Source organism: Coregonus clupeaformis, chromosome 7 (genome assembly GCF_020615455.1).
Source record: "Coregonus clupeaformis isolate EN_2021a chromosome 7, ASM2061545v1, whole genome shotgun sequence".
In the NCBI taxonomy this organism is placed as follows: domain Eukaryota; kingdom Metazoa; phylum Chordata; class Actinopteri; order Salmoniformes; family Salmonidae; genus Coregonus; species Coregonus clupeaformis.
The window spans coordinates 2,632,446-2,658,305 of record NC_059198.1 but is presented as its reverse complement, the minus strand read 5'-3'; the positions used below and the strand labels follow the sequence as shown (position 1 = coordinate 2,658,305).

At 46.4% G+C, this 25,860-nt stretch overlaps 2 protein-coding genes and 1 long non-coding RNA gene across 3 annotated transcripts in view; 1 reads left to right on the top strand and 2 right to left on the bottom strand.

The window, feature by feature from the left end:
* Positions 1–13,851, top strand: part of LOC121551532 (zinc finger protein GLIS2-like) — a 62,305-nt gene extending 48,454 nt beyond the window's left edge. Inside the window, exons 2-7 of the mRNA XM_041864230.2 lie at positions 6,094–6,301; positions 6,633–6,778; positions 8,274–8,456; positions 10,097–10,230; positions 10,506–10,624; positions 10,844–13,851. Coding sequence (XP_041720164.2) covers positions 6,118–6,301; positions 6,633–6,778; positions 8,274–8,456; positions 10,097–10,230; positions 10,506–10,624; positions 10,844–11,619 — 1,542 coding nt within the window. The 5' untranslated portion in view covers positions 6,094–6,117 and the 3' untranslated portion in view covers positions 11,620–13,851. The remainder of the gene's footprint in view (positions 1–6,093; positions 6,302–6,632; positions 6,779–8,273; positions 8,457–10,096; positions 10,231–10,505; positions 10,625–10,843) is intronic.
* Positions 13,852–13,940: 89 nt separating this feature from the next.
* On the bottom strand, positions 13,941–15,120 carry LOC121551533. Its single transcript, XR_005997077.2, has 2 exons — positions 14,664–15,120; positions 13,941–14,619 (listed from the first exon to the last, which is right to left on the bottom strand). It is a non-coding gene; the product is annotated as an uncharacterized LOC121551533 (long non-coding RNA).
* A 5,650-nt stretch (positions 15,121–20,770) lies between these two features.
* LOC121551536 (mitochondrial import inner membrane translocase subunit tim16-like) lies at positions 20,771–25,532 on the bottom strand. Its single transcript, XM_041864231.2, has 5 exons — positions 25,408–25,532; positions 23,645–23,729; positions 23,343–23,479; positions 21,488–21,553; positions 20,771–20,942 (listed from the first exon to the last, which is right to left on the bottom strand). Exons 1-5 carry the CDS (start codon positions 25,408–25,410, stop codon positions 20,838–20,840), a joined length of 396 nt encoding a protein of 131 aa, XP_041720165.1. The 5' UTR covers positions 25,411–25,532; the 3' UTR covers positions 20,771–20,837.
* Between the last annotated feature and the right edge of the window lie 328 nt (positions 25,533–25,860).

The following is a 25,860-nucleotide window of genomic DNA, read 5'->3' as shown; positions in this document are numbered from 1 at the left end:
TGGCAGGGCTTGAAAACTATTACAGACTACAAAAGGAAGCACAGCCGCAAGCTGCCCAGTGACACAAGCCTACCAGACAAGCTAAATCACTTCTATGCTCGCTTCGAGGCAAGCAACACTGAAGCATTCATGAGAGCTCCAGCTGTTCCGGATGACTATGTGATCACACTCTCCGTAGCCGATGTGAGTAAGACTTTTAAGCAGGTCAACATTCACAAGGCCGCAGGGCCAGACGGATTACCAGGACGTGTACTCCGAGCATGTGCTGACCAACTGGCAAGTGTCTTCACTGACATTTTCAACATGTCCCTGACTGAGTCTGTAATACCAACATGTTTCAAGCAGACCACCATAGTCCCTGTGACCAAGGACACTAAGATAACCTGCCTAAATGACTACCGACCCGTAGCACTCACGTCTGTAGCCATCAAGTGCTTTGAAAGGCTGGTCATGGCTCACATAAACACCATTATCCCAGAAACCCTAGACCCACTCCAATTTGCATACCGCCCCAACAGATCCACAGATAATGCAATCTCTATTGCACTCCACACTGCCCTTTCCCACCTGGACAAGAGGAACACCTACGTGAGAATGCTGTTCATTGACTACAGCTCAGCATTCAACAACATAGTGCCCGCAAAGCTCATCACTAAGCTAAGGATCCTGGGACTAAACACCTCCCTCTGCAACTGGATCCTGGACTTCCTGACGGGCCGCCCCCAGGTGGTAAGGGTAGGTAACAACACATCTGCCACGCTGATCCTCAACACGGGGGCCCCTCAGGGGTGCGTGCTCAGTCCCCTCCTGTACTCCCTGTTCACCCATGACTGCATGGCCAGGCACGACTCCAACACCATCATTAAGTTTGCTGACGACACAACAGTGTTAGGCCTGATCACCGACAACGATGAGACAGCCTATAGGGAGGAGGTCAGAGACCTGGCCGTGTGGTGCCAGGATAACAACCTCTCCCTCAACGTGATCAAGACAAAGGAGATGATTGTGGACTACAGGAAAAAAAATAGGACTGAGCACGCCTCCATTCTCATCGACGGGGCTGTAGTGGAACAGGTTGAGAGCTTCAAGTTCCTTGGTGTGCACATCACCAACAAACTATCATGGTCCAAATACACCAAGACAGTCGTGAAGAGGGCACGACAAAGCCTATTTCCCCTCACGAGACTGAAAAGATTTGGCATGGGTCCTCAGATCCTCAAAAAGTTCTACAGCTGCACCATTGAGAGCATCCTGACTGGTTGCATCACCGCCTGGTATGGCAACTGCTTGGCCTCCGACCGCAAGGCACTACAGAGGGTAGTGCGTACGGCCCAGTACATCACTGGGGCCAAGCTTCCTGCCATCCAGGACCTCTATACCAGGCGGTGTCAGAGGAAGGCCCCCAAAATTGTCAAAGACTCCAGCCACCCTAGTCATAGACTGTTCTCTCTGCTACCGCACGGCAAGTGGTACCAGAGCGCCAAGTCTAGGTCCAAAAGACTTCTCAACAGCTTCTACCCCCAAGCCATAAGACTCCTGAACAGCTAATCATTGCTACCCGGACTATTTGCACTGCCCCCCCACCCCATCTTTTTACGCTGCTGCTACTCTGTTTATTATTTATGCATAGTCACTTTAACTCTACCCACATGTACATATTACCTCGACTAGCCGGTGCCCCCGCACATTGACTCTGCACCGGTACCCCCCTGTATATAGCCTCCCTACTGTTATTTTATTTTACTGCTGCTCTTTATTTATTTGCTTTTATCTTTTTTACTTAACACTTTAAAAAAAAAATCTTTAAAAAATGCATTGTTGTTTAAGGGCTTGTAAGTAAGCATTTCACTGTAATGTCTACACCTGTTGTATTCGGTGCATGTGGCAAATAAAAATTGATTTGAGTCATGTATATCCCCTGTCGCAGGCGGAAACGGAGGCTATGGAAACATACGTCTCCGACTCCCTGCGTCAGGGGTTCATACGTCCCTCCACTTCACCTGCCTCCTCTGGTCTCTTTTTCGTGAAGAAGAAAGACGGGGGTCTGCGCCCTTGTATTGATTACCGTGCACTTAATAAAACGACCATTCGCTATAGTTATCCTCTACCCCTAATTTCCTCTGTGATCAAATCAATGCATGGGGCGCGCTTCTTCACGAAATTAGATCTCAGGAGTGTGTACAACCTGGTGCGTGTCCGGGAAGGGGACGAGTGGAAGACAGCATTCAGCACAACCACGGGGCATTACAAACACCTGGTGATGCCTTACTGTTTGATGAATGCTCCATCAGTCTTCCAGTCCTTTATGAACGAGGTGTTTCGGAACATGCTTGGTCGCGGTGTGGTGGTCTACATCGATGACATTCTGGTGTATTCCGCTACGCGCGCCGAGCATGTGTCCCTGGTTCGCAGAGTGCTGGGCCGACTGTTGGAGCATGACCTGTATGCCAAGGCAGAAAAGTGTCTGTTTTTCCAACAATCCGTCTCCTTCCTTGGATACCACATCACCACCTCAGGTGTGGAGATGGAGGGAGACCGCATTTCAGCCATGCGTAATTGGCTGACTCCAACCACGGTAATGGAGGTGCAGCGCTTCATTGGCTTTGCCAATTACTATCGGAGGTTTATCCGGGGCTTTGGCAAGGTCGCATATCCCATCACCTCTCTGTTGAAGAGTGGCATTCGTAGTGGAGGTGGATGCATCCAAGGTAGGGGTAGGCGCTGTGCTATCCCAACGCTCGGGCACGCCACCCAGAACTATGACGTTGGTGATCGGGAGCTGTTGGCTGTTGTCAGAGCCCTGACACCCTTTCCTCGTCTGGACTGACCACCGTAACCTGGAGGACATCCAGGCAGCGATGAGGCTGAACCCTCGCCAGGCCAGGTGGAACTTGTTCTTCACCCGGTTTGATTTCACGTTGTCCTATATACCAGGCACTAAGAACGTCACGGCTGTATGACACAGAGGAGAGGCTCATTGACAACACCCCCATACCTCCGGCCTCCTAGATTGTGGCTCCGGTGGTGTGGGCGGTGGACGCGGACATAGAACGGGCGTTACACACAGAGCCATCTCCACCTCAGTGCCCATCTGGGCTGCGGTACGTGCCGTCTAGTGTCCGTGATCGTCTTATCTATTGGGCACACACGTCCCCCTCCTCTGGTCACCCAGGCATCGACCGTACAGTGCGCTGTACTGGTGGCCTACCTTGGCTAAGGACGTGAGGGTGTATGTCTCCTCCTGCTCGGTGTGCGCCCAGAGTAAGGCACCTAGGCACCTTCCAGCGGGTAAGTTACATCCCTTACCAGTTCCACAACGGCCATGGTCCCACTTATCGATTGACTTTCTAACTGATCTTCCCCTCTCTCAGGGTAACACCACCATCCTGGTCGTTGTGGACCGCTTCTCTAAAGCTTGACGCCTTCTTCCTCTGCCCGGTCTCCCCACGGCCCTGCAAACTGCGGAAGCCCTGTTTACTCACGTCTTCCGGCACTACGGGGTGGCAGAGGACATAGTGTCTGACCGGGCTCCCCAGTTTACGTCTAGGGTCTGGCATTCATGGAACGTCTGGGGGTCTAGGTCAGCCTGACCTCTGGGTTTCACCCCGAATCTAATGAGCAGGTGGAATTGGTGAATCAGTATGTGGGTAGGTTCCTGCGGTCCTACTGCCAGGACCGGCCGGGGGAGTGGTCAGTGTTCTTGCCATGGGCGGAATATGCCCAGAACTCTCTCAACCACTCCTCCACTAACCTGTCACCATTTCAATGTGTTTTAGGGTATCAGCCGGTCCTGGCACTGTGGCATCAGAGCCAGACCAAAGCTCCTGCGGGAGGTCCCTCCGCCCCCTCTGGACATTGAGGGGGCCCCGGCGTACCCGTCCGTTCTATCCCGGATTTGAGGCGTCGGGTGGGGGGCCTTCAGTACCTCGTGGAGTGGGAGGGCTACGGTCCGGAGGAGCAGTGCTGGGTCCCGGTGAAGGATGTCCTCGATCCCTCCCTGTTGCGGGATTTCCACCGTCGCCGTCCGGATTGCCCTGCTCCGCGTCCTCCTGGCCGTCCCCGAGGCCGGTGTCGACGCTCTGCTGGAGCTCCGCGTCAAGGGGGGGGTACTGTCACGACTTCCTCCGAAGCTGCCTCCTCTCCTAGGACTCTAAATCCTTCAGAGTCAGTCAGGGTGTGAGTGTAGACTGGAGACCGGACAGCTAGACTGTAAATCACTACTGTGTTGTTTAGATACTGAGAGGAGAATAGTGGTGGTACATTGTTAGATATTCTATATTACCTTGGACATTTAGCAGACACTTTTATCCAAAACTATTTAAAGTTACTCCCGAGTGGCGCAGTGGTCTAAGGCACTACATCTCAGTGCTTGAGGCGTCACTACAGACCCCCTGGTTCGATTCCAGGCTGTATCACAACCGGCCGTGATTGGGAGTCCCATAGGGTGGCGCACAATTGGCCCAGCGTCGTCCGGGTTTGGCCGGTGTAGGCCGTCATTGTAAATAAGAATTTGTTCTTAACTGGCTTGCCTAGTTAAATAAAGGTCAAATTATTTTTTATTTTTAAATTACACAGTAATCCGACTTGCCACAACTGAAGTTCCTTCTGGAAAAATAAAGTAATTCCATTTTATTCTATACATAGGCTGTATTCTGTATGGCTCATATATAAATCAAACCTACAAGTCACTGGTGTGTCTATCAAACCTACAACTCACTGGTGTGTCACTAGTGTTTTTAACCGGACCACATGGGTCAGTTGATGTGTTTTAGTATTAAGGGGCACTTGTTTTTGATCATTTTAGTGATATTAACCCTGTATATTCTTGAAGAATATCACTTCATGCCTCATGAGCTTGGGAGTCTGAGGTGTTAAGTTGCTGATTGGATGATAGTTGTGGGAAGGATGCCATGACTGGAGCTACAGTCGCCACTAGTTAGTGGAGTTACATGGGGCAGGAGAGGGGTTCCCCAGAGGTGAGTTGACCAGACCCTGGAGGTGGGAGCAGGGTTCAGTGTGTTTAGTGGGACTGAGGGGTATGGGGCTGTCGGTATCAGGCTGTTTGTGTGTGTGTGTGTTAAGTGGAACTGAGTGGGGGCTGTTGGGCTGAGAGGGGGGTCATGCGGTGGGGCTGCAATGTCCATAGCGATTGGGAGGTGCTGGCCAGGGGGACTAGAGGGCAGTGGCCAGAAGGAGGTGGGGGGTGGAGGGGTCAGAGTGAGCATCTGGATTGGATTGTAGACATTCCTGTGGAAGAGTGTGTGAGCAAAGGTCAAAGGAGGGAGGGGACACTGGGAGAAGTGTGCATTGCTAGGAGGCAGGGTAAGGCAGTGTGGTTATGCAACATTCATGTGGTTGGATATTATAGGACAATTCAGAGAGTATGCCATATGTACTCCTCTAACCCGTCCCTGTATTAAACAGAGCCATTGCCTTGCCTAACCAAACCTTCACTGACTCGCTCTGTTCATTGGTCAATCACACTATTACAAGTTGTTAAAAACACTGAATTACTTTGCTTTTACAATATAAATAATTCGCATTGACCATACCGATCACATACCGGTAATATTATATGAAATAAGTGTATTTGATATTAAAACCCACGTTCACTATCTCTGTGTGCAGGTCGGAAGTCTAAGGGAATAGGGAATAGAGCCATTGCACTCTCTCCAAGTATGATTGGCTGAATACTAGGGCTGGGAATTTCCAGGGACCTCAGGATACGATATTATCATGATACTTTGGTGTCGATACAATATGTATTGTGATTCGGTACTGTAATTTTATTGTGATTCGATGTTCCATATTGCTCACTATGTCTGCTGCAGAGAGACAAGAGGCATCAGTTAGGGAAATAAAAGTGCTGAAAACCAATTGGCTCCCTATTTAAAAAGAAGACGGAGAACAAGCTATGAAGGAGTTTTGGTGCAGGCAGGTACAGCCACCTAGTGCAAAAATAATGTTGCGATATTGTCAAAACAATACGATACATTATCAAAAATAATATCCCAATATGGAACTCTATAGATTTTTTCCACCATCACTATTGAATAGCTAACCATGTCCTTCTCTGATTGGTTGTCTGTGCAGGTGGGAGGTCCGTGGGCTGCAGCCATGCTGTCCCTGGACGAGCCATTGGACCTAATGCTCCCCCGAGGGTGTGTCAACGGGCGGGACAGGGGTGCACGGTCGCCCCTCACCCTCTCTCCGATACCCTCCAAGCGTGCCCGGCAGCTCCGCATGGCTGATGATGGCACAGCCGTCATAGTGCCCGCCTCCCCGGCCTCGCCGCACACAGGTGGGTGACAACACACCCACCCCCCCACACACACACACACACAGGTGGGTGACACTGTGCACACACAGAGGTGGGTAACACAGGGGCTCAACAGCAGTACAAATTGCCATATTCTGTTCATTGCTGACATGGCATTAGATAGGACAAACTAACAACATAAAAGCTGACCTCATACTTGAACAAGTTGTTATGAACACAAAGAGAAGAGTGGGTGAACCCATAGCTGTAACAGACTGCCAATCAATCCCTCTAACCAGATCACACACCCACAGGTGTTAGATACTCTGACCGACCGATCTGACAGAGTCTGACCTCCCTCCCCCTTCCACAGGTGTGCCGGTGGTCTCCCAAGAGAGGCCAGAGACACCCCCCACCCCCCCGGCCGTGGACCTCAGTATGTCCCCCTACTCCCGCCACACCTCCAGCTCCCCAGAGATGACCAACGGAAACGGGGTCTCCCACCACATCATTGCAGGGGTGAGTAGAAACCATCTGACAGTACGGACACTTCTGAATTGAGAGAGAGGAGAGAGGAGGAGGAGGAAGAGGAAGAAGCAGAGAGAGAGAGATGCTTCCGCGCCAATCCCAGCTGTATCTGTTAGAACTAATACCCTGTCACACTGTCCTCTCCCCAGTAGATTAGCTTTCATGAGAAAAGGCGAGGCGGCACGACACCAATGAGTCAGGAACACAGCGAGAACAAGAGGGCTCACACACACTATAAACTACGTCTCAGAGAGAGAGAGAGAGAGAGAGAGACAGAGACAGAGACAGAGACAGAGACAGAGACAGTGAGAGAGAGAGAGAGAGAGAGAGAGATGACTGTAACTGGACCACAATCCTGTGGCTGTCTAACAGGCTCCAGCTATGTCAAAAATTTGCATGTGACAAATCTTATAAAATGAGACCAATTCCCGGCACTCAGCTATGCTTCTGCATTCATCAGTGTGTATGTGTGCGTGCGCTTGTATGTGTGTGCTTGTGTCTATGTTTTGGCAGTTGTATGTGTCTATGTTTTGGCAGTTGTGTGTGTGTGTGCATGCATTTATGTATCTGTGTGTGTGCACGGTTATATGAGTGTGTGTGTGCCCATGTTTGTGGGAGTGCTTGTCTGGGACTTACAGGGAGGCAGAATGGCCACAGCCAGCAGCTCTCAATACAATTGGGAGCGAATTGAATTAGGCGGCGTGAGGTCTGCATGGCTGTACCTCGCTGTAAATCTGATTACACACACACACACACACACACACACACACACACACACAATGCCTGAGGCCACTGAGTGCAAGTAACACAGAGAGAGACAGAGACAGAGAGAGAGAGAGACAGAGAGAGAGAGAGAGAGAGAGACAGAGAGAGAGAGAGAGAGAGACAGAGAGAGAGAGGGAGAGAGAGAGAGACAGAGAGAGAGAGACAGAGAGAGACAGAGAGAGACAGAGAGAGAGACAGAGAGAGAGAGACAGAGTGAGACAGAGACAGCTTGTTATACAGAACACAGGACACATGTGTGTGATAAAAAGTGCCCCCCCAGCACAACTTGATTCACTTATGTGAAGTGTGACAGGGGTGTTAGGAGCTGCTCTGTGCCCCTAATGTTGCCTGTGTGCTGCTGGCACTAACCAGGCTGAGTCAGAGGACACGGCCCAGGATAGAAGGCTCTCATTACAGACCAAGGGTCCATCCAGTCACAGCACCACTGTTGGATTTTATAATGACTTAAGCCAAATATGAATGTTCTCACCACAGAGTGGAAGGAGAGGGACAGGAGATGGAGAGGGACAGGGACAGGAGATGGAAAGGGACAGGGACAGGAGATGGAGAGGGACAGGGACAGGAGATGGAAAGAGAGAAAATTGTGAAAAGAATGGGAGTAGAGGGAACAGATGTTGTTCTGTGGGGCTGCTGACTGAGTGTAGTAGAGGGAACAGACAGACATCTAATCCTCCTCCATCCTCTTCCTCCTCTCTCTCAGGACTCAGCTCACATCCGTTACGTGGAGAGCAGAGCCTCCTCGCAGGCCTTCCAGTTCTTCGTGCCGATTGGTGCTGGGGCCGGACTCCACCTGCCGTCATCCATGTTCATTGGCCAGCCCAATGACAAGCGGGCCTCTCCCGATCTCTCAGCAGACGAACAGCTGGCCTGTCGCTGGAGGAAGGTGAGACACAGGAAGTGATGCAACAGGGGAAACATTTTAGCCTGGGCCCAGATCGGTTTGTGTTGTCTTGCCAACTGCTATGTAATGGTCATTGTTGAGTTGGCAAGCCAGCACAAACAGATCTGGGACCAGGCTAGAACCCGTTTTGCTCTGTAGCCAGGTGTTACCATGACTAGACACTACAAAGGTCATTGTTTTAACATTTGGCAATGACAGTGGTGGATGTTAAACCTTTTCTCTCTTTTACATTATTCTTCCTCTTATTTATTTTATTTCACCTTTTATTTAACCAGGTAAGCCAGTTGAGAACAAGTTCTCATTTACAACTGCGACCTGGTCAAGATAAAGCAAAGCAGTGCGATAAAAACAACAACAACACAGAGTTACATATGGGGTAAACAGAACGTACAGTCAATAACACAATAGAAAATCTATATACAGTATGTGCAAATGTAGTAAGTTGTGGAGGTAAGGCAATAAATAGGCCATAGTGCAAAATAATTACAATTTGTGATAGATATGCAGAAGATGATGTGCAAATAGAGATATTGGGGTGCAAATTAGCAAAATAAATAACAATGTAAATAACAATATGGGGATGAGGTAGTTGGGTGGGCTAATTACAGATGGGCTGTGTACAGGTACAGTGATCGGTAAGCTGCTCTGACAACTGATGCTTAAAGTTAATGAGGGAGATAAGTGTCTCCAGCTTCAGAGATGTTTGTAGTTCGTTCCAGTCATTTGCAGCAGAGAACTGGAAGGAATGGTGGCCAAAGGAGGTGTTGGCTTTGGGGATGACCAGTGAGATATACCTGCTGGAGCGCATACTACGGGTGGGTGTTGCTATGGTGACAATTGAGTTAAGATAAGACGGGGATTTGCCAAGAAGTGATTTATAGATGACCTGGAGCCAGTGGGTTTGGCGACGAATTTGTAGTGAGGGCCAGCCAATGAGAGCGTACAGGTCACAATGGTGGGTAGTATATGGGGCTTTGGTGACAAAACGGATGGCACTGTGATAGACTACATCCAATTTGCTGAGTTGAGTGTTGGAAGCTATTTTGTAAATGACATCGCCGAAGTCAAGGATCGGTAGGATAGTCAGTTTTATGAGGGCATGTTTAGCAGCATGAGTGAAGGAGGCTTTGTTGCGAAACAGGAAGCCGATTCTAGATTTAACTTTGGATTGGAGATGCTTAATGTGAGGCTGGAAGGAGAGTTCACGGTCTAACCAGACACCTAGGTATTTGTAGTTGTCAGACCCGCCAAGAGTAGTGATTCCAGTCGGGTGGGCGGGTGTAAGCAGCGTTCGATTGAAGAACATGCATTTAGTTTTACTAGCGTTTAAGAGCAGTTGGAGGCCACGGAAGGAGTGTTGTATGGCATTGAAGCTCATTTGGAGGTTTGTTAACACAGTGTCCAATGAAGGGCCAGATGTATACAAAATGGTGTCGTCTGCGTAGAGGTGGATCTGAGAGTCACCAGCAGCAAGAGCGACATCATTGATATACACAGAGAATAGAGTGGGCCCGAGAATTGAACCCTGTGGCACCCCCATAGAGACTGCCAGAGGTCCAGACAACAGGCCCTCCGATTTGACACATTGAACTCTGTCTTCCACCATCCCCCCCTCTCTCCAGTGCCATCTTCTCTTTGACTCCCTGCAAGACCTCGTGGACCATGTCAACGACTTCCATGTCAAACCTGAAAAGGATTCTGGCTACTGCTGCCACTGGGATGGCTGCGCTCGCAAAGGGCGGGGCTTCAACGCTAGGTGAGCTTTAACTCAGATCATGACTAAGATGATTGTGTGAGATGATTAGCTAACCACTTGAATGGGTCGAACATAAGGCATTTATAACTCCTTCATGAAACCGGTCATAACACCTCTGAGTGTGCCATATCATTCAAAACTACCTTCGTAACTGTTCATGAAGATGTTATGAATGCCTTGTACCCATTCAAGTAAATTGTTACATATGGGTATGCGTGTGTATCTGTTATTATACTCAAGTGTGTGTGTGTGTGTGTGTGTGTGTGTGTCTGCAGGTACAAGATGCTTATCCATATCCGTACCCACACCAATGAGAAGCCTCACCGTTGCCCCACCTGCAACAAGAGCTTCTCTCGCTTGGAGAACCTCAAGATACACAACCGCTCACACACAGGTTGGTCAGACACTCAGACACACACACAGACAGACAAGACAGAGAGACACAGACAGACAGATCAGTGCAAAAGATTGAAAAGATGCACTCACTGTAAAGTCACACATTCTCTTGTCTGCTGTATACACTTGAAAGCATGCATGCCTTCATGCAATCTCTAATGCTAAAATAACTAATAAAGTTTATTGAATAACTTACCTGTATGTCTTTTCTCCTCAGGTGAGAAGCCCTACATCTGTCCATACGAGGGCTGCAACAAGCGCTACTCCAACTCCAGCGACCGCTTCAAGCACACACGCACCCACTACGTGGACAAGCCCTACTACTGCAAGATGGCCGGCTGCCTGAAGCGCTACACAGACCCCAGCTCCCTCCGTAAGCACATCAAGGCCCACGGCCACTCTGTAGCCCAGGAGCAAGGCTCTCCGGGCGGGCTGGGCTCCCTGCTCAAGGGGGGTCCCCTGGGGGTGGGGATGGGTGGAGGAGGGGGGAAGCTGGGGGAGTCGGAGCTGAGCTACATCAGTGGGGCCCATATCATCATCCCCAGCGCCGCTGCCGCTCTCCTGGGGGGCCACGCTCTGCAGGGCCTGGGGGGCTCCATCCCTCTATCCCCCCTCGGCCCTCGGCCCCTGGACCTGAGCATGCTGGGGGGGTGCCCCAGCTCCCCTTGCACCACCTCCATCCTGTCCTTCAATGGTTCTCCTCTGAGCTTGGCCACCAAGTCGTCCCTGGGGCTCTCCCCGGCCTTCCCCTCCTCAGCCCTGGGGCTGGGGCCCACCATGGTCCCTGTGTCCCTAGGAGGATCTATGGGGTCGTCCACCTCGGAGCGCAGGGCCCACCATCACGGGCGTCACTGCAAGGGAAAAATTGGGGGGGAGGACGAGCTCCACCGTGGGGGGGTGCTGAACCTCTCCACGGGGGCCTCCCACGATCCCCTGTCCTGGGTGGTCATCCCCTCTGGCACGGTTGTGCTCAAGCCAGCTGTGGTCAACTAACACACACACACACACATTCCAGAGGAGCTCGGGGGGTGGGGGGGGAAAGAAAGGTGAAAAGAAAGAAAGGCAACTTAAACTAAACAACAAAATCCACACCTCAGTTTGTGAATTGGCTCTGACAAACAAATATAATTCATAAGAGAAATGTAAACTGAGGGATCTGGCAGGCTATCTTTGCATTTGTCTAGCACATTTTGGGACCAACAACAACTCAGAAATATATTTCAATCGTGTAATTTTGTATTATTTCACAAGGCTTGAAAAAAAATGCAACAGCGGCCCTCCTCACCTCTTCAACACATTCTCTGTCTCTTGTCTTGCTTTTCTCACTTACTTGCATTTCCTTTGTTTATGGACAGGCTCCATTGAAACGACAGTCTTCTAATGCTCTGTGTCCTTGCTCAAGCTCCACCTCATGTGTATGTATTTATAATGTTCATGTTGACAGTGTGCACTGCGGCCTAGCAGTGAGGTAGACACACAAATGAAACAGTAGGACGCGCTCGCTGCTAGGCTAGCAACACACAGTACGTCCCCATTCTGCTGCTTTAAAGGCTACATAAACTACTTCGTACAAAGTGCTGTGAACACAATTGGACAAACTTCCTGTTTTATCGGAAGTAAAGTCGAACTGATTTAGAAGGGGATTACGGATTAATTGAATGCGGGTCATTGACTGCACCTCCCTACTTTAAACAATAGGACGGTGCTATTGGATATAGTGTATGTCAATCAGAATGCCATCCACAGAAGCACACGCGTTATTGGATGATGTGTATGTCAATCAGAATGACACACAACCCCCTTTGAGTCAGTACATAAACCCACAGCACTGATGGTGTAACCGGCTATAGTGTTGTAACCTCACAACTGCTGCTAACCTCTCAACAACTCTCCTAAAACGTAACCGAAACGTGAGCACTTTGATGACTATTTTTGACAATCTTTTCCCAATTCGGGGAGGGTGACCATCGTGGACAAGCCCTTTCCACAATGATATGTGACGGGCTTGTCGTTGCAGACTAAGGGCTTGTGTAAGGACACAGAGCAACTAAGGTCTTAGAAGGCAGACAACGGTGTTATATCACCCAGCAAATTACCAATATTCTTCTTCTTCTTCTTCGCGGTGACGTCTATGGCACAGGTGTTGTTTTGTACCCCCTAGTGGAAAGGTGAATCACTACGGCCAGTCAGCCTCCCAGTCCCATTCTACCAGTCCAATGTATTATTGTCCACAACACCTCTACTTCTAACTGACAAAGTGAGTCAAGTACTGAGTATGAAAGGCCCACTGTTTAAGTAACACACTGTGTTGTGGTACAGTATTTGAAGTGACCTGTCATTAAAACCAGCTGTGTAAAACAGGTGGTTGTCCAGTGAAGAGAACATTCAAAGCCTGACTTGGAGTCCTGAGTCCTTGTGGAGTTGGTTGTTGGTTGCTGTGTCCCGAGTTCAACAGTCCCACATTGTGCCAAAAAATATCCAGCCTTGAGGGCAGACTGGGTGCTGTGTATCCTGAACCACAGGGTGTGTGACACATTAATGCCTGATTTATACTATAGGGCTGACTCAAACCATACCATGATGGCTCGGATTTTCTTTTCACATTGTTCTGTTTAGCATGGTTCCAGCATCATGGCGTAACCAGGCCAGCCTGCTACAGTTAGGCATGGTTTGGCCCTATAGTGTGAATCAGGCTTTACTGCTACATACAGCTGGACTGGTCAGAGAACCACAGCCACACGAGAAACTGCCTCACTTCACTTTTCCAAAGAAGTGGGGTTAATTCACTGACTTTTAGAACAACTTACTTATGTAAAAATCTGTATGGTTCGATTGATGCATTCAACATGCACCTATACCATACACACCAATGTCTTTTTTACGTTTTACAAAACATGTTACTGCCAACTTGTACTTGTGACTCTCTGGAAACATTTTGTCTTTCTCTTTCCATCTTCACTAACTTGGTTTTCCCTTAATTTACACTCAGGCTTGAAAGGGCCACCTTTCTCTGTGGACTCTGGGGTCCTTCCACACGCTTGCGTCGCAGAGATATGATGTATGTAGAATGTTGAGTGAACCCCGTTATGGGGGTATAGGAGGGGAGGGGAGAGGAGCATCTTAACACAAGGAACATTCCCCTGAAGAGACAAATACCCCTCCACCTCTACTCACTGTCCCTCCATCTTTCTTTAAAGGTCTTACATTTCCATTTTCCATGTCGATAGTTTATTTTCCATGATGGTATGCCCATTGTTTTGATAATCACAGTTATGGTTGTTTTTGTTAGTCATTTGTTTGTTCTTTTGTCATCGATGTTCAGACGAGACATTTTCTGATGTTGAAGTTGCTTTGTTTCATGTTTCTTGCGATGGCTGCTCTGTAACTCAGCTTTCTCCCTGGGCTGGCCTGGGCTGTGGAGGGGTGTGGATGGAGGGGCAGAAGGGAGGATGGTCCTTCCTGTCCTGAACAGGGTTGTGTTCATTAGGACATGCTACAGAAAACATTTAAAAAGCGTTTTGCAATGGAAAAGTAGCGTTTCTGAGCATTGGACAAATCCAGATAGTCCCTTCCTTTTTCAGTGCGTTTGGTGCCTAATGAACACGACCCAGGTGAGTGGGGTCAGGGGATGTCCAATTTATAATAATAATAAGACATCATAATCCTCACTGACAATCACACAGTTATAGAAGAGGCCCTGTACATATCCTCACTCTGTAGAGAGAGTACTCACTCCCTGAGTCCATCTATTGACAGGGTTTACCTCCAGACCCATACACTCCCTGAGTCCATCTATTGACAGGGTTTAACTCCAGACCCATACACTCCCTGAGTCCATCTATTGACAGGGTTTACCTCCAGACCCATACACTCTCTGAGTCCATCTATTGACAGGGTTTACCTCCAGACCCATACACTCTCTGAGTCCATCTATTGACAGGGTTTACCTCCAGACCCATACACTCTCTGAGTCCATCTATTGACAGGGTTTACCTCCAGACCCATACACTCTGAGTCCATCTATTGACAGGGTTTACCTCCAGACCCATACACTCTCTGAGTCCATCTATTGGACCCATACAGTATGTTTATGGTGCTGTCAAAGTGACCATGTGGTCTGGTGGATGGAGATCTGTGGTCGTGGTGGTCTACCGGCCCATAGCTACACAGACTGGACACATTAATCAGTGTCCAATTTACACAGCGCCATCCAGAGGAGAGGATTAGTTCTGAACTTCTGATTGCAAACAGAGGGCATCTGTAAGGACTAGATGAACGGTTTAACAGACCTAGGGCTAGACTAGACGAAGGGTTTAACAGACCTAGGGCTAGACTAGACGAAGGGTTTAACAGACCTTGGGCTAGACTAGATGAAGGGTTTAACAGACCTTGGGCTAGACTAGATGAAGGGTTTAACAGACCTAGGGCTAGACTAGATGAAGGGTTTAACAGACCTAGGGCTAGACTAGCTGAAGAGATTCCCATGACAAAATTAACTGATGGTGTCCAGGAGAGAAGGGGGGGGTTGAGAGAGAGAGCGGGTGGGAGTTAATGGAGAAATGAATGAACATGGTAGAGAGTGAGCGAGAGAGAGATGAAGGGAGAGGCACTTTGCCAGCAAATGAGGGCAGCCAGGTCTGTAGAGTGAGTGCCCCTCCATCTGCCCATCCCACCCTCACCAGGGCCTCTCGTCTCTGAAATACTCTCTCTCTCTGCTCCCTGCCTGATGCTGCCAGCCAGCAGGGAAACTGGGTCACTGAACTCTGTCTGCCCTCTGTTTTATATATATAAATTATAGCCAAAAGGCTGAACTCTCTCACTCCCTCTATAGCCAGTCAGCGGTCACCACAAAGCTTTTCACCAGAGTAAAAAAACACAAACAGGCAGGCACACACACAAACAGGCACGCACACAGACAGACAGACAGACAAAAACACTAAAGTATGCACACACAGTAAACAAACCCAAATATCCAGTATAATCCTCTCTGGCTAAATATGTTTGGGGTTTTTAAGGAGCGGGTCAAAATAAATAATGTTGTGCCGGAGGCTGCAGTGCTATCTCTGACAAGCCAAGGGAGGATTTGTGCTGGGCAGATTCACTGCATATTTCTATTTCTGCCTCGGCCACTCTTAATCACTGCGATCACACACACGCGGAGAGTGCTGCACACACGGACACACACGCTATACCCTCCTCTTTGGTGGCCAGTATCGCCATCTCCCTCCAGGCAGGCATGGTAGAAGCAAACCACCTCCGTATCAGTGGACCAACCTCCAGTGTGATTTCAGAGTCAGATGATGTCATCAGTAACAGGTGTTAAGTAGGCTAGGTTTCCCTGGCAACAGTGGAATCCTCAGACATGACTGTTCTCCCCAGCCCAATCCCCTCTGTCCTTTCATCTCTTTGTCTCTCTCTCCTCCTCTGTCTCTCTTGCTCATTGAAGCCAGAGAGAGAGAGATTGGAGTGTTCTGGTAGCCTTGTCCCAGATCTGTTTGTTCAGTCTGGCCAATTCTTAATAATGACCATAGGAGTTGGCAAGACAGCACAAACAGATCTGGGACAAGACTAGGGTTCTAGTCTGCTGGGTGGAGAAAGCTGAAATTGACACGGATCCTATTCTAGGTTCCACATATTTCAATATAAAAATAAGCTGTTTGAATCATTAACCCTTTGAGCACGTTCTGTCATGTAATGTTCTGCACTTTTGTCCTCCCCAGGAGTGTTTATATTATAGGGGATATGCCAATTGCCAACAGTTGAACATGCAAAATGTATAAGACAATTCATTCTCAGTGGGTTGATACGGTTCTGTAATTTGCTTGTTTTGAGGACCAAGAGCACTAGCAATAACTTTAATGTTGGATTGAGGTTCTCTTTTTTAGAATGAACCCCTATCTGTCACAGTTGAAAAGAAGCGGTACTTTTTTCTTAAAGGGTTAAAAACAAAAAGCTAATTGACGCCAATGAATAATTAAGCTATAACGAGAGTCACAGTATGTGCTTAACACAGCAAAATTTGGGGCACTGAATTGTGATAGCTAGCAATATTAGTGCCACATACAAGGGAAGCCATTCATTGACTGAAGTGCCACAGCAGTGCGCAAAGGGTTAATGTAAGACTAAGGCCACGAGAGGCCTGTATCCAATTTATTTTTTGCACATTTTTTGAGATATTTTAAATGTCAGTATTTTTAAACAATTTCCAAGTGCCTTTTATTATAGGTGAAAATATAGACGATATAAAAGTATATGAAAAATGAAATATATATGAATATATATTTTTTCCTGGCATCGTGTTCTCGAGGTTCTTGAACATGCTTCATTTTAGAGTTGTAAAAGTCTCTAATTGGTACAACATAGCTGTGTGCTTCTGTTTTAGAGGAATTTTTATTATGATAATGTCAATGGAAAAAAAGGAAAAAAAAAGTTTAATAAAGTCGCATTTGATACAATTTATTTGTCCTTTTTCGGTTACTACATCCGCAGTGCTGCATCACACACACCTTATATTATTTTTAAATCACATCTTAATTGTATTCTAAGTGTTAAAAATTATTCCATAACAAGTAAAGTTTATAAGTGGCTTTTTAAAAGTGACTAGCTGTTGCCTCAGATGACAGGCCCTCCAATGCTGAAGAGGTGCTCCACAACTGGAAAGGATGCTTCAACATGTAGGTACTCGGCAGCAATTCTGCTCAGTGTTAGACAGGAACTGTTGTGTGTTTTCCGGAATTGCAGAGGATCAGCCATTGGGATCAGCAGCAGATGGCAGATGTGGGGTGAGGTACTCCAATCCCTGGCCTTGTGGCAAGTGTGCCCTCTATCCATCTCTATGGGTACTCCAAAATGTCTTTGTTGATTGGCTAAAGGGAAAATATGGTGGATAAGGCCGTTTACCTTTTTTTTATGGTCAGTTCCGGTAGACTTAATTGGGTGTGTCTCCCATAGAAACCAATGTAAGAGCAGCTGGGTCTGGTCAAGAAGAGTATCCCAAACTCGGTCCTGGGGACCCCAAGGGGTGCGCGTTTTGGTTTTTGCTCTAGCACTACACAGCTGATTCAAATAATCAAAGCTTGATGATTATTTGATTATTTGAATCAGCTGTGTAGTGCTAGGGCAAAAACCAAAGCATGCACACCTTGGGGGCCCGAGGACCTATTTTGGGAAACACTCTTAGTTCATTGACTCTCATTAAACCATAATAACAACAAATATAATAATAATAAACAGCGAGTGGGGGGTGTCTCGCTTCCTCTTCCATCTCTAGAGTCCTCCCTCTGATGCATGGAATGACGTAGGTGGCTGTAACAATGTCAGATCCTTGCACACATCAGCGGCAACATTGACCCGTGTTAGGATGACATCCACGACATCAGCAAGGACACACTTGTTATGGATTTATTCCCAGACAAGCAAGGGTCAAAACTAGCTTTGAATGGCGGGAACCCGCCCAAGACCACTCATTTTTCCCGGGATAAATAACTGTGAGAAATCGGTAAATTATAATACATTATTTATATGAACAGCATGACGTGAAATGGAACTGTTAAATTATATGCGATGTCTAAATCTGGCATCTCTAAGGTCTTCTCGCTACTCTTTGCATGATCAGTCATCAACGCTCAGGGTGTGGACAGACAGCCCATCTCAGTATGGAGCGCAGTTCACAATGCATGTAGACCTATAATCTCATCATGGTAACTTTTTTTCTTGTGACAGGTTGGCCCTACATTTGCTGCAGCATAGCCTATGCTACAGTAATATAAGGACCGAATGCGCGTCGAATTTACACATCTCCATCTGGCTTTCGGGGTCACCTTATTTTTTAATTGTAAAGATATATATTTATTAATTGCAGCTGCACAGTTTTAACACCGCCTATCACTCGAATATCGTTGCTTTAAATCAGTGCACGCGTGAGCACTCTCTCGCAGTCTTTTTCAATTCCATTCAAATTGCATCAAATATATAATCCTGTTCAAGATTGATATAGGCATATATATATAGATGTCCTAGCTTACCTCTTTCTGGTAGTACATTCGATTCAGTACTAGCCTTATATTTAGGTAATGAATGATGGGTTATGCATAATAAGTTTCTAATTTATAGTCTCGGTCTCTTGCGCAATACGCACGCACCTGTGCTCTGCTGGCCTCTCTCCTTTAAAAAAACGCTCCTTAGCTCTTGGAGTCTCATGTAGGAAAAGCTAGACTAGAATAGCTTGCTGGACTTTTTGTTGTTGTTGCATTTCTTATACCAATAGACTTCAAAGAGGGACGCAAGCTCTTGTTTACTGAATGTTAAATACAGCAGCCAATATAACTCACGGGTAGTTCGAAAGAAGAGCGAACTCGCGATGGCGGTAGGCTATAGCAGTTATTTATTCAGACCCATAACCATTCAATCTTCGTGAACAGAAGTGAAAGCCGTCTGCATCTAATTCTAGTCCTATATTATGCAAGCATGTCATTAGAATGATGACGATACGGACAACGAAACTTATTTCATTTAACTGTTGAAAGCGAGGAAGGAATGAAGCAACAATTGAGGGAGAAATTGGAGGTAGGCAATAACATTAGGGAAATATTATAATAGGTATATATGAGTCAGCCTACTAATTATAGAAATAGGCACTATTATATTTCCAAATGTAAATCAAATTCGCTAGCCTATACCGCATGTGCTACACCAGAATTGCATGTTCTTTCCCAACTTTATCATGATTTGAAGGAGGTGCATAATTTCTGTCCATATAATACAGTACAGTAATACAGTTCACACTCAAAGATTAGCCTACTGGAGCTTGTATGATTTATTTACCCAAGAGAGCATAAAGCTAGCTACATCTATGGGCTTTTATGTCGTGCGTAATGTGCGTACAGTCTATGTGTTGGATAACGGCACAATCATTTGGGCTTTTTTGGGCTTGGGCTCATAAAATGTATTTAATGTATGATTCATCAGTCTCAGGTAGCATCAGGCTTGAATTTTCGATCAAATCACTAATCAAATCCAGATATAGGCCTATTTATATGCTTTAGAATTACAATTCCGGTTTTGGAGGGAAATACTGCATTACCCGGGAGAAAAGTGATTTATTCTCGGAATGGAACGTTTGTAAAATACCGGGAAAATATTCAACCCTAGTCAAAACACAAGTACTAGTACATACATATACATTCTTCCAATATCAATTAGGAACACACCATAGAAATTAGCTTAAACAGGGGTGTACTCACAAGGAATCAAACAGAACCAAACGGAATGAAACGGGGAGGGACCAACTGCATTTGTCCAATAGAAATTCTCGTTTTCGTTGCAAAACGTTTTCCGTTTGGAGTAACCGGTTTCTGTTGTAAAACGTTTTGGACTAATGATCACACCCCAGGTATTTTATATAGCTGATCAATCAGGTTGCTTGATTGAGGACAGGTGAGGTCAATCATCTCCTTAAGCAGTGACTCCTTCTCTACTGGAATGTGATTGGAGCCATCACAAAAACACATACCAGCCAACCTCCTAATAATGGGCGGCTAAATGTTAACCTAATTTGGTTAACAAGCTTCCTGAATGAATCAATGGCTGGGTATTTTTGGGGTGTATCTCAACTCTAAAGTGGCTAATGGCTACCCCTACTTTCCTCCCTCAACCCATGTAGCAACAGTAGCTAATAGAACAATTAATTATAATTATTGTGTTACAGAAGTTTATTTTGCATTATATTTGGAGTTAACCGTTTTTTGGTTACACAGGATGGCTCTCGACTCCAAGTAACAAGATCTGCTCAATTCTTCCATTATGGAGACTTACACTACTGTGACCAACCACACGGTGGCATCATTGTGATGTAGATGTGACATAATGAATGAGCATTTGTTGCATTTTCAAATATATATATATATATTTTTTAAAAACATTTTTAGTCATTTAGCATTTTCAAATACTAATGTATATGACCCAGGTCTGATCCAGGTAATTCACAGGTTCTGTTCATTAGAGCACATTGCGGAAAATGAAAATTAGTGTTTCTTATTGGCCAATTCCAGGTATAGACCTCTCCGATTCAATCCAGTTTCTTCCGTTTGGTGCCTAATGAACACGACCCTGATCTCGTACAGAGTCATACACACAGAGACATGGGTTGAGAAAAGGATAAGGCTTTTATTGAGGGTATAATTTACAGTGGGTGGGGTAGGGAGGGGGACGGTTCATGTTTCTGGAGTCTGTTGCTTCTGCTCTGGTGGGGGCTTGGGTTTACTGTCCTGTGTCTGAATAGAGAGATCCTCATCTAGACGCTCCTTTGCTCGCACCACCTTTAAAATCCACACAGGGACAGACATGGACACACACAAGCAGACAGACAGACAGACAGGACACACAATTACTTGAGCAAAATCCTTAGCAGTGCACCTCAATACATGGCAAATCATATTGATCTACTACCCTGTTATCATAATGATGCATTGACATTGTAAATATGAATTTAGGCTCGCACTGGATCTTGCATGTGGTATCCTAATATAAGCAATAAGGCATGATCATGATTATTATGACAGGGCACATTCTCAGACCTGTGGTGACTATCCAATATTATTAGCCTAATTTCAGTTATCAGGACAGCCCTGTGCAAGGCTCTGTGCAAGCCTTAATAGCACCGAAGAGGTATGAAACCCAAGAGACTCAACTTGCCATTACTTCCTGTAAATACCTCAAGGAGGTGGTCTGAGTCTTCATAGCGGTTGTTACAGGAAGGAAGCAATTGATTGTTGAGTCTCTTGGTTTCAAGCCTCTCTGGCACTAGTAAGCACTGGCTCGCAAAGAGATGGCGCGATACTGGAAATGAAACAATGAACCTCACCTTGGACTGTAGATAGAAGGAGCCGCCCACTGCCTTGTCGTTGACTTTAAAAAGGTGTTCATAGTTCTGTTGACAAAGTAAAGCAGGTCAGTCATGAACAGGTTGGCACCACCAATGGCGTAATAAGTAAATACATGGGGGTGCCACAGGGTTCAATTCTTAGGCCGACTCTTTTCTCTGTGTATATTAATGATGTCGCTCTTGCTGCTGGTGACTCTCAGATCCACCTCTACGCAGACAACACCATTTTGTATACATCTGGCCCTTCATTGGACACTGTGTTAACAAACGAGTTTCAATGCCATACAACACTCCTTCAGTAGCCTCCAACTGCTCTTAAACACTAGTAAAACTAAATGCATGCTCTTCAATCGAACGCTGCTGGCACCCGCCCACCCGACTAGAATCACTACTCTCGACGGGTCTGACCTAGAGTATGTGGACAACTACAAATACCTAGGTGTCTGGTTAGACTGTAAACTCTCCTTCCAGACTCACATTAAGAATCTCCAATCCAAAGTTAAATCTAGAATCGGCTTCCTATTTCGCAACAAAGCCTCCTTCACTCATGCTGCCAAACATGCCCTCGTAAAACTAACTATCCTACCGATCCTTGACTTCGGCGATGTCATTTACAAAATAGCCTCCAACACTCTACTCAGAAAATTGGATGTAGTCTATCACAGTGCCATCCGTTTTGTCTCCAAAGCCCCATACACTACCCACCACTGTGACCTGTACGCTCTTGTTGGCTGGTCCTCACTACATGTTCGTCGTCAAACCCACTGGCTCCAGGCTATCTATAAATCACTGCTAGGCAAATCCCTGCCTTATCTTAGCTCATTGGTCACCATAGCAGCACCCACCCGTAGTCTGCGCTCCAGCGGGTATATCTCACTGGTCATCCCCAAAGCCAACACCTCCTTTGGTCGCCATTCCTTCCAGTTCTCTGCTGCCAATGACAGGAACGAATTGCAAAAATCTCTGAAGCTGGAGACTCTTATCTCCCTCACTAACTTTAAGCATCAGTTGTCAGAGCACCTTACCGATCACTGCACCTGTACACAGCCCATCTGAAATTAGCCCACCCAACTACCTCATCCCTATATTGTTATTTATTTTGCTATTTTGCACCCCAGTATCTCTATTTGCACATAATCTCTTGCACATCTAGCATTCCAGTGTTAATACTAATTGTAATTATTTTGCACTATAGCCTATTTATTGCCTTACCTCCATAACTTGCTACATTTGCACACACTGTATATATATTTTCTGTTGTATTTTTTGACTTTATGTTTTTTTACCCCATATGTGGTTGTTTTTATCGCACTGCTTTGCTTTATCTTGGCCAGGTCGCAGTTGTAAATGAGAACTTGTTCTCAACTGGCTTACCTGGTTAAATAAAGGTGAAATAAAAATAAAAAATACATTTATAATCAAATACACACTTCAAAAATTCAAGAAATTGTGCCAATTGAGTTTAGTCCAAAGGGGTTTCAAGGGAGGACACAACTTGTCTGTCTTGCATGTAGGCCACATGAAGGAACTTCCTGTCTTCTAAGGAGGACATTTGAGAGTGTGGCCCTGTCCAGAAAACCCCCTAGCCCAGGCCCTACCCCATAGACACTTGTGTAAATATCACTGGATCGGGATGAACAATATGCAACATCTCCTCCTAGCCTATTAGGGGACAAGATGGAGGTACCGGTACATTGTTTATACCCATCCAATCATCTATGTGTCGTGAAGTTCCTAGGGGAAGGGGCTAGGGCAGGGACTGTGTTCTCTGGGTGTCGTCTTCAATGTACTTTTAAGTGTGTGTGTATGCGTGTGTGTGTGTGTGTGTAAACACCTTATGGAGCTCCTCAGGGGTGAGCGTGGAGATATTGAGGATCTGCTGGGCCTCCTGTAACGTCATCCCAGTGATACTAGAGGATGCTGCAGACTGCTGGCCGGCACGCCCCCTGGCCTCCGCTGCAGCTTGACTTGCTGCAGACAGAGACAGAAGAGACAGGGTTGGTCGCCTTCTCAGCTAACGAGTCCGTTTCTCTCGCAGAGAGAGAAAGAGACTTAATTGCCCTAAATGAGACATGTTTTCACAGTCCATTTTACATTGAAATACCATACAAAAGCATTGTTGAGTGAGGAACATACCTGCATATTCTTGCCGTAACGCACGCGCAAACGCCCGTCCTACCACCTGCGTCCCCATGACAATGATCTGTGCAAGATATCTGGCCTACGCAGAGACAAGAGATTGTTAGCTACACTATGTCAACAGAACGCAACAGTCTGGTTTGGCTCAAGAAGGCCTAGTCTTGCGACAGATTACAGCTCATAATGAATGAATGGCAACAGCAATGTAAACAAAACCCACGTCTCCCCCTTGGCTCACATTAGACCTGGTTAGTTTCAAAACAACATTGTGTTGACAGTCAACATTGTGAACCTGCCAGAGCCATACTGTTACGACAGTATTTCAGATCAGGCAGAGTGGGCAAAGGTAGAGTGGGTTTGATGCACGCTCAGTGACTGTGCAGTAGGCGCAGTGCGGATGAGCGCGTCATTAACTACACTGAACAAAAATATAAACGCAACATGCAATCATTTCAAAGATTTTACTGAGTTACATTTCATATAAGGAAATCAGTCAATTGAAATAAATTCATTAGGCCCTAATCTATGGATTTCACATGACTGTTGGTCACAGATACATTTAAAAAAAAGTAGGGGCGTGGATCAGAAAACCAGTCAGTATCTGGTGTGACCACCATTTGCCTCATGCAGCGCATGTTGTCCCACTCCTAGTCAATGACTGTGCAAAGTTGCTGGATATTGGCGGGAACTGGAACACGCTGTCGTACACGTCGATCCAGAGCATCCCAAACATGCTCAATGGGTGGTGACATGTCTGGTGAGTATGCAGGCCATGGAAGAACTGGGACATTTTCAGCTTCCAGGAATTGTGTACAGATCCTTGCGACATGGGGCCGTGCATTGTCATTCTAAAACATGAGGTGATGGCGGCAGATGAATGGCACGACAATGTACCTCAGGATCTCGTCACAATATCTCTGTGCATTTAAATTGCCATCGATAAAATGCAATTGTGTTCGTTGTCCGTAGCTTATGCATGCCCATACCATAACCCCACCGCCACCACGGGGCACTCTGTTCACAACGTTGTCATCAGCAATCCGCTCGCCCACACGACGCCATATACGTGAGGGGTTGGACATACTGTGAGGCCGGTTGGACATACTGCCAAATTCTCTAAAACGACGTCGGAAGCAGCTTATGTTAGCGAAATGAACATTAAATTCTCTGGCAACGACTCTGGTGGACATTCCTGCAGTCAGCATGCCAATTGCGCGCTCCCTCAAAGCTTGAGACATCTGTGGTATTGTGTTGTGTGACAAAACTGCACATTTTAGAGTGGCCTTCTACTGTCCCCAGCACAAGCTGCAACTGTGTAATGATCATGCTGTTTAATCAGCTTCTTGATAAACCACACTGGTCAGGTGGATGGATTATCTTGGCGAAGGAAAAAGGCTCACTAACAGAGATGTAAACAAATGTATGCACAACATTTTAGAGAAACAACATTTTAGTGCGTATGGAACATTTCTGGGATGTTTTATTTCAGCTCATGAAACATGGGACCAACACTTTATGTTGAGTTTATATTTTTGTTCAGTGTAGTAAACTCGCTTATTAAAGCAACAATATGAGCTAGCGTCCTAGCTAAAGGTAGAAGACATATCAAGGAGTCATTACGGTTACATAACTAAATTAGACAGCCAAGATTGGCAAGGTGTGCGGGCTATGGCAAGAGAAGCATGCAGCGTTTCTCCTTCACAGCTTCCCTAAACATGACACAGCAATCCATATGGTTTCAAAAGACAAAAATATCTCACCATTGCTTTTCTCCGACTATTTACAGTACAGTACAATATAAGACGCTGGAGGAGCACGGCGTTTTCACATGTACCACCATCAAGGTCGCAGTTGGTTCAAAGTTCAAGGGCCAAACTCGGAAGAAAGATATTCGAGCTTGATGAAGATCCACAAGTCGGCGCTTTCACTGTATGAAAATACTGTTCTCTAGTGGATGGATGTTTAAACTGCACCCATTTTCATTGTGCAGCCTTCATCATCATTTTACATTTACGTCATTTAGCAGACGCTCTTATCCAGAGCGACTTACAAATTGGTGCATTCAACTTATGATAGCCAGTGGGACAACCACTTTTTTTTTATTGGGGGGTGGGGAGAAGGATTACTTTTATACTATTCCAGGTATTCCTTAAATAGGTAGGGTTTCAAGTGTCTCCGGAAGGTGGTCAGTGACTCCGCTGTCCCTGCGTCGT

Bases quoted from the DNA above. Each gene is read 5' to 3' on its own strand.
- LOC121551536 (XM_041864231.2), bottom strand. The intron at 21,554-23,342 runs GTGTTTACACAC...CTTTGTCAACAG, and splicing joins CCCCTGAGGAGCTCCATAAG to AACTATGAACACCTTTTTAA. The intron at 20,943-21,487 runs GTGAGGTTCATT...TGGATTTTAAAG, and splicing joins CCTTCTATCTACAGTCCAAG to GTGGTGCGAGCAAAGGAGCG.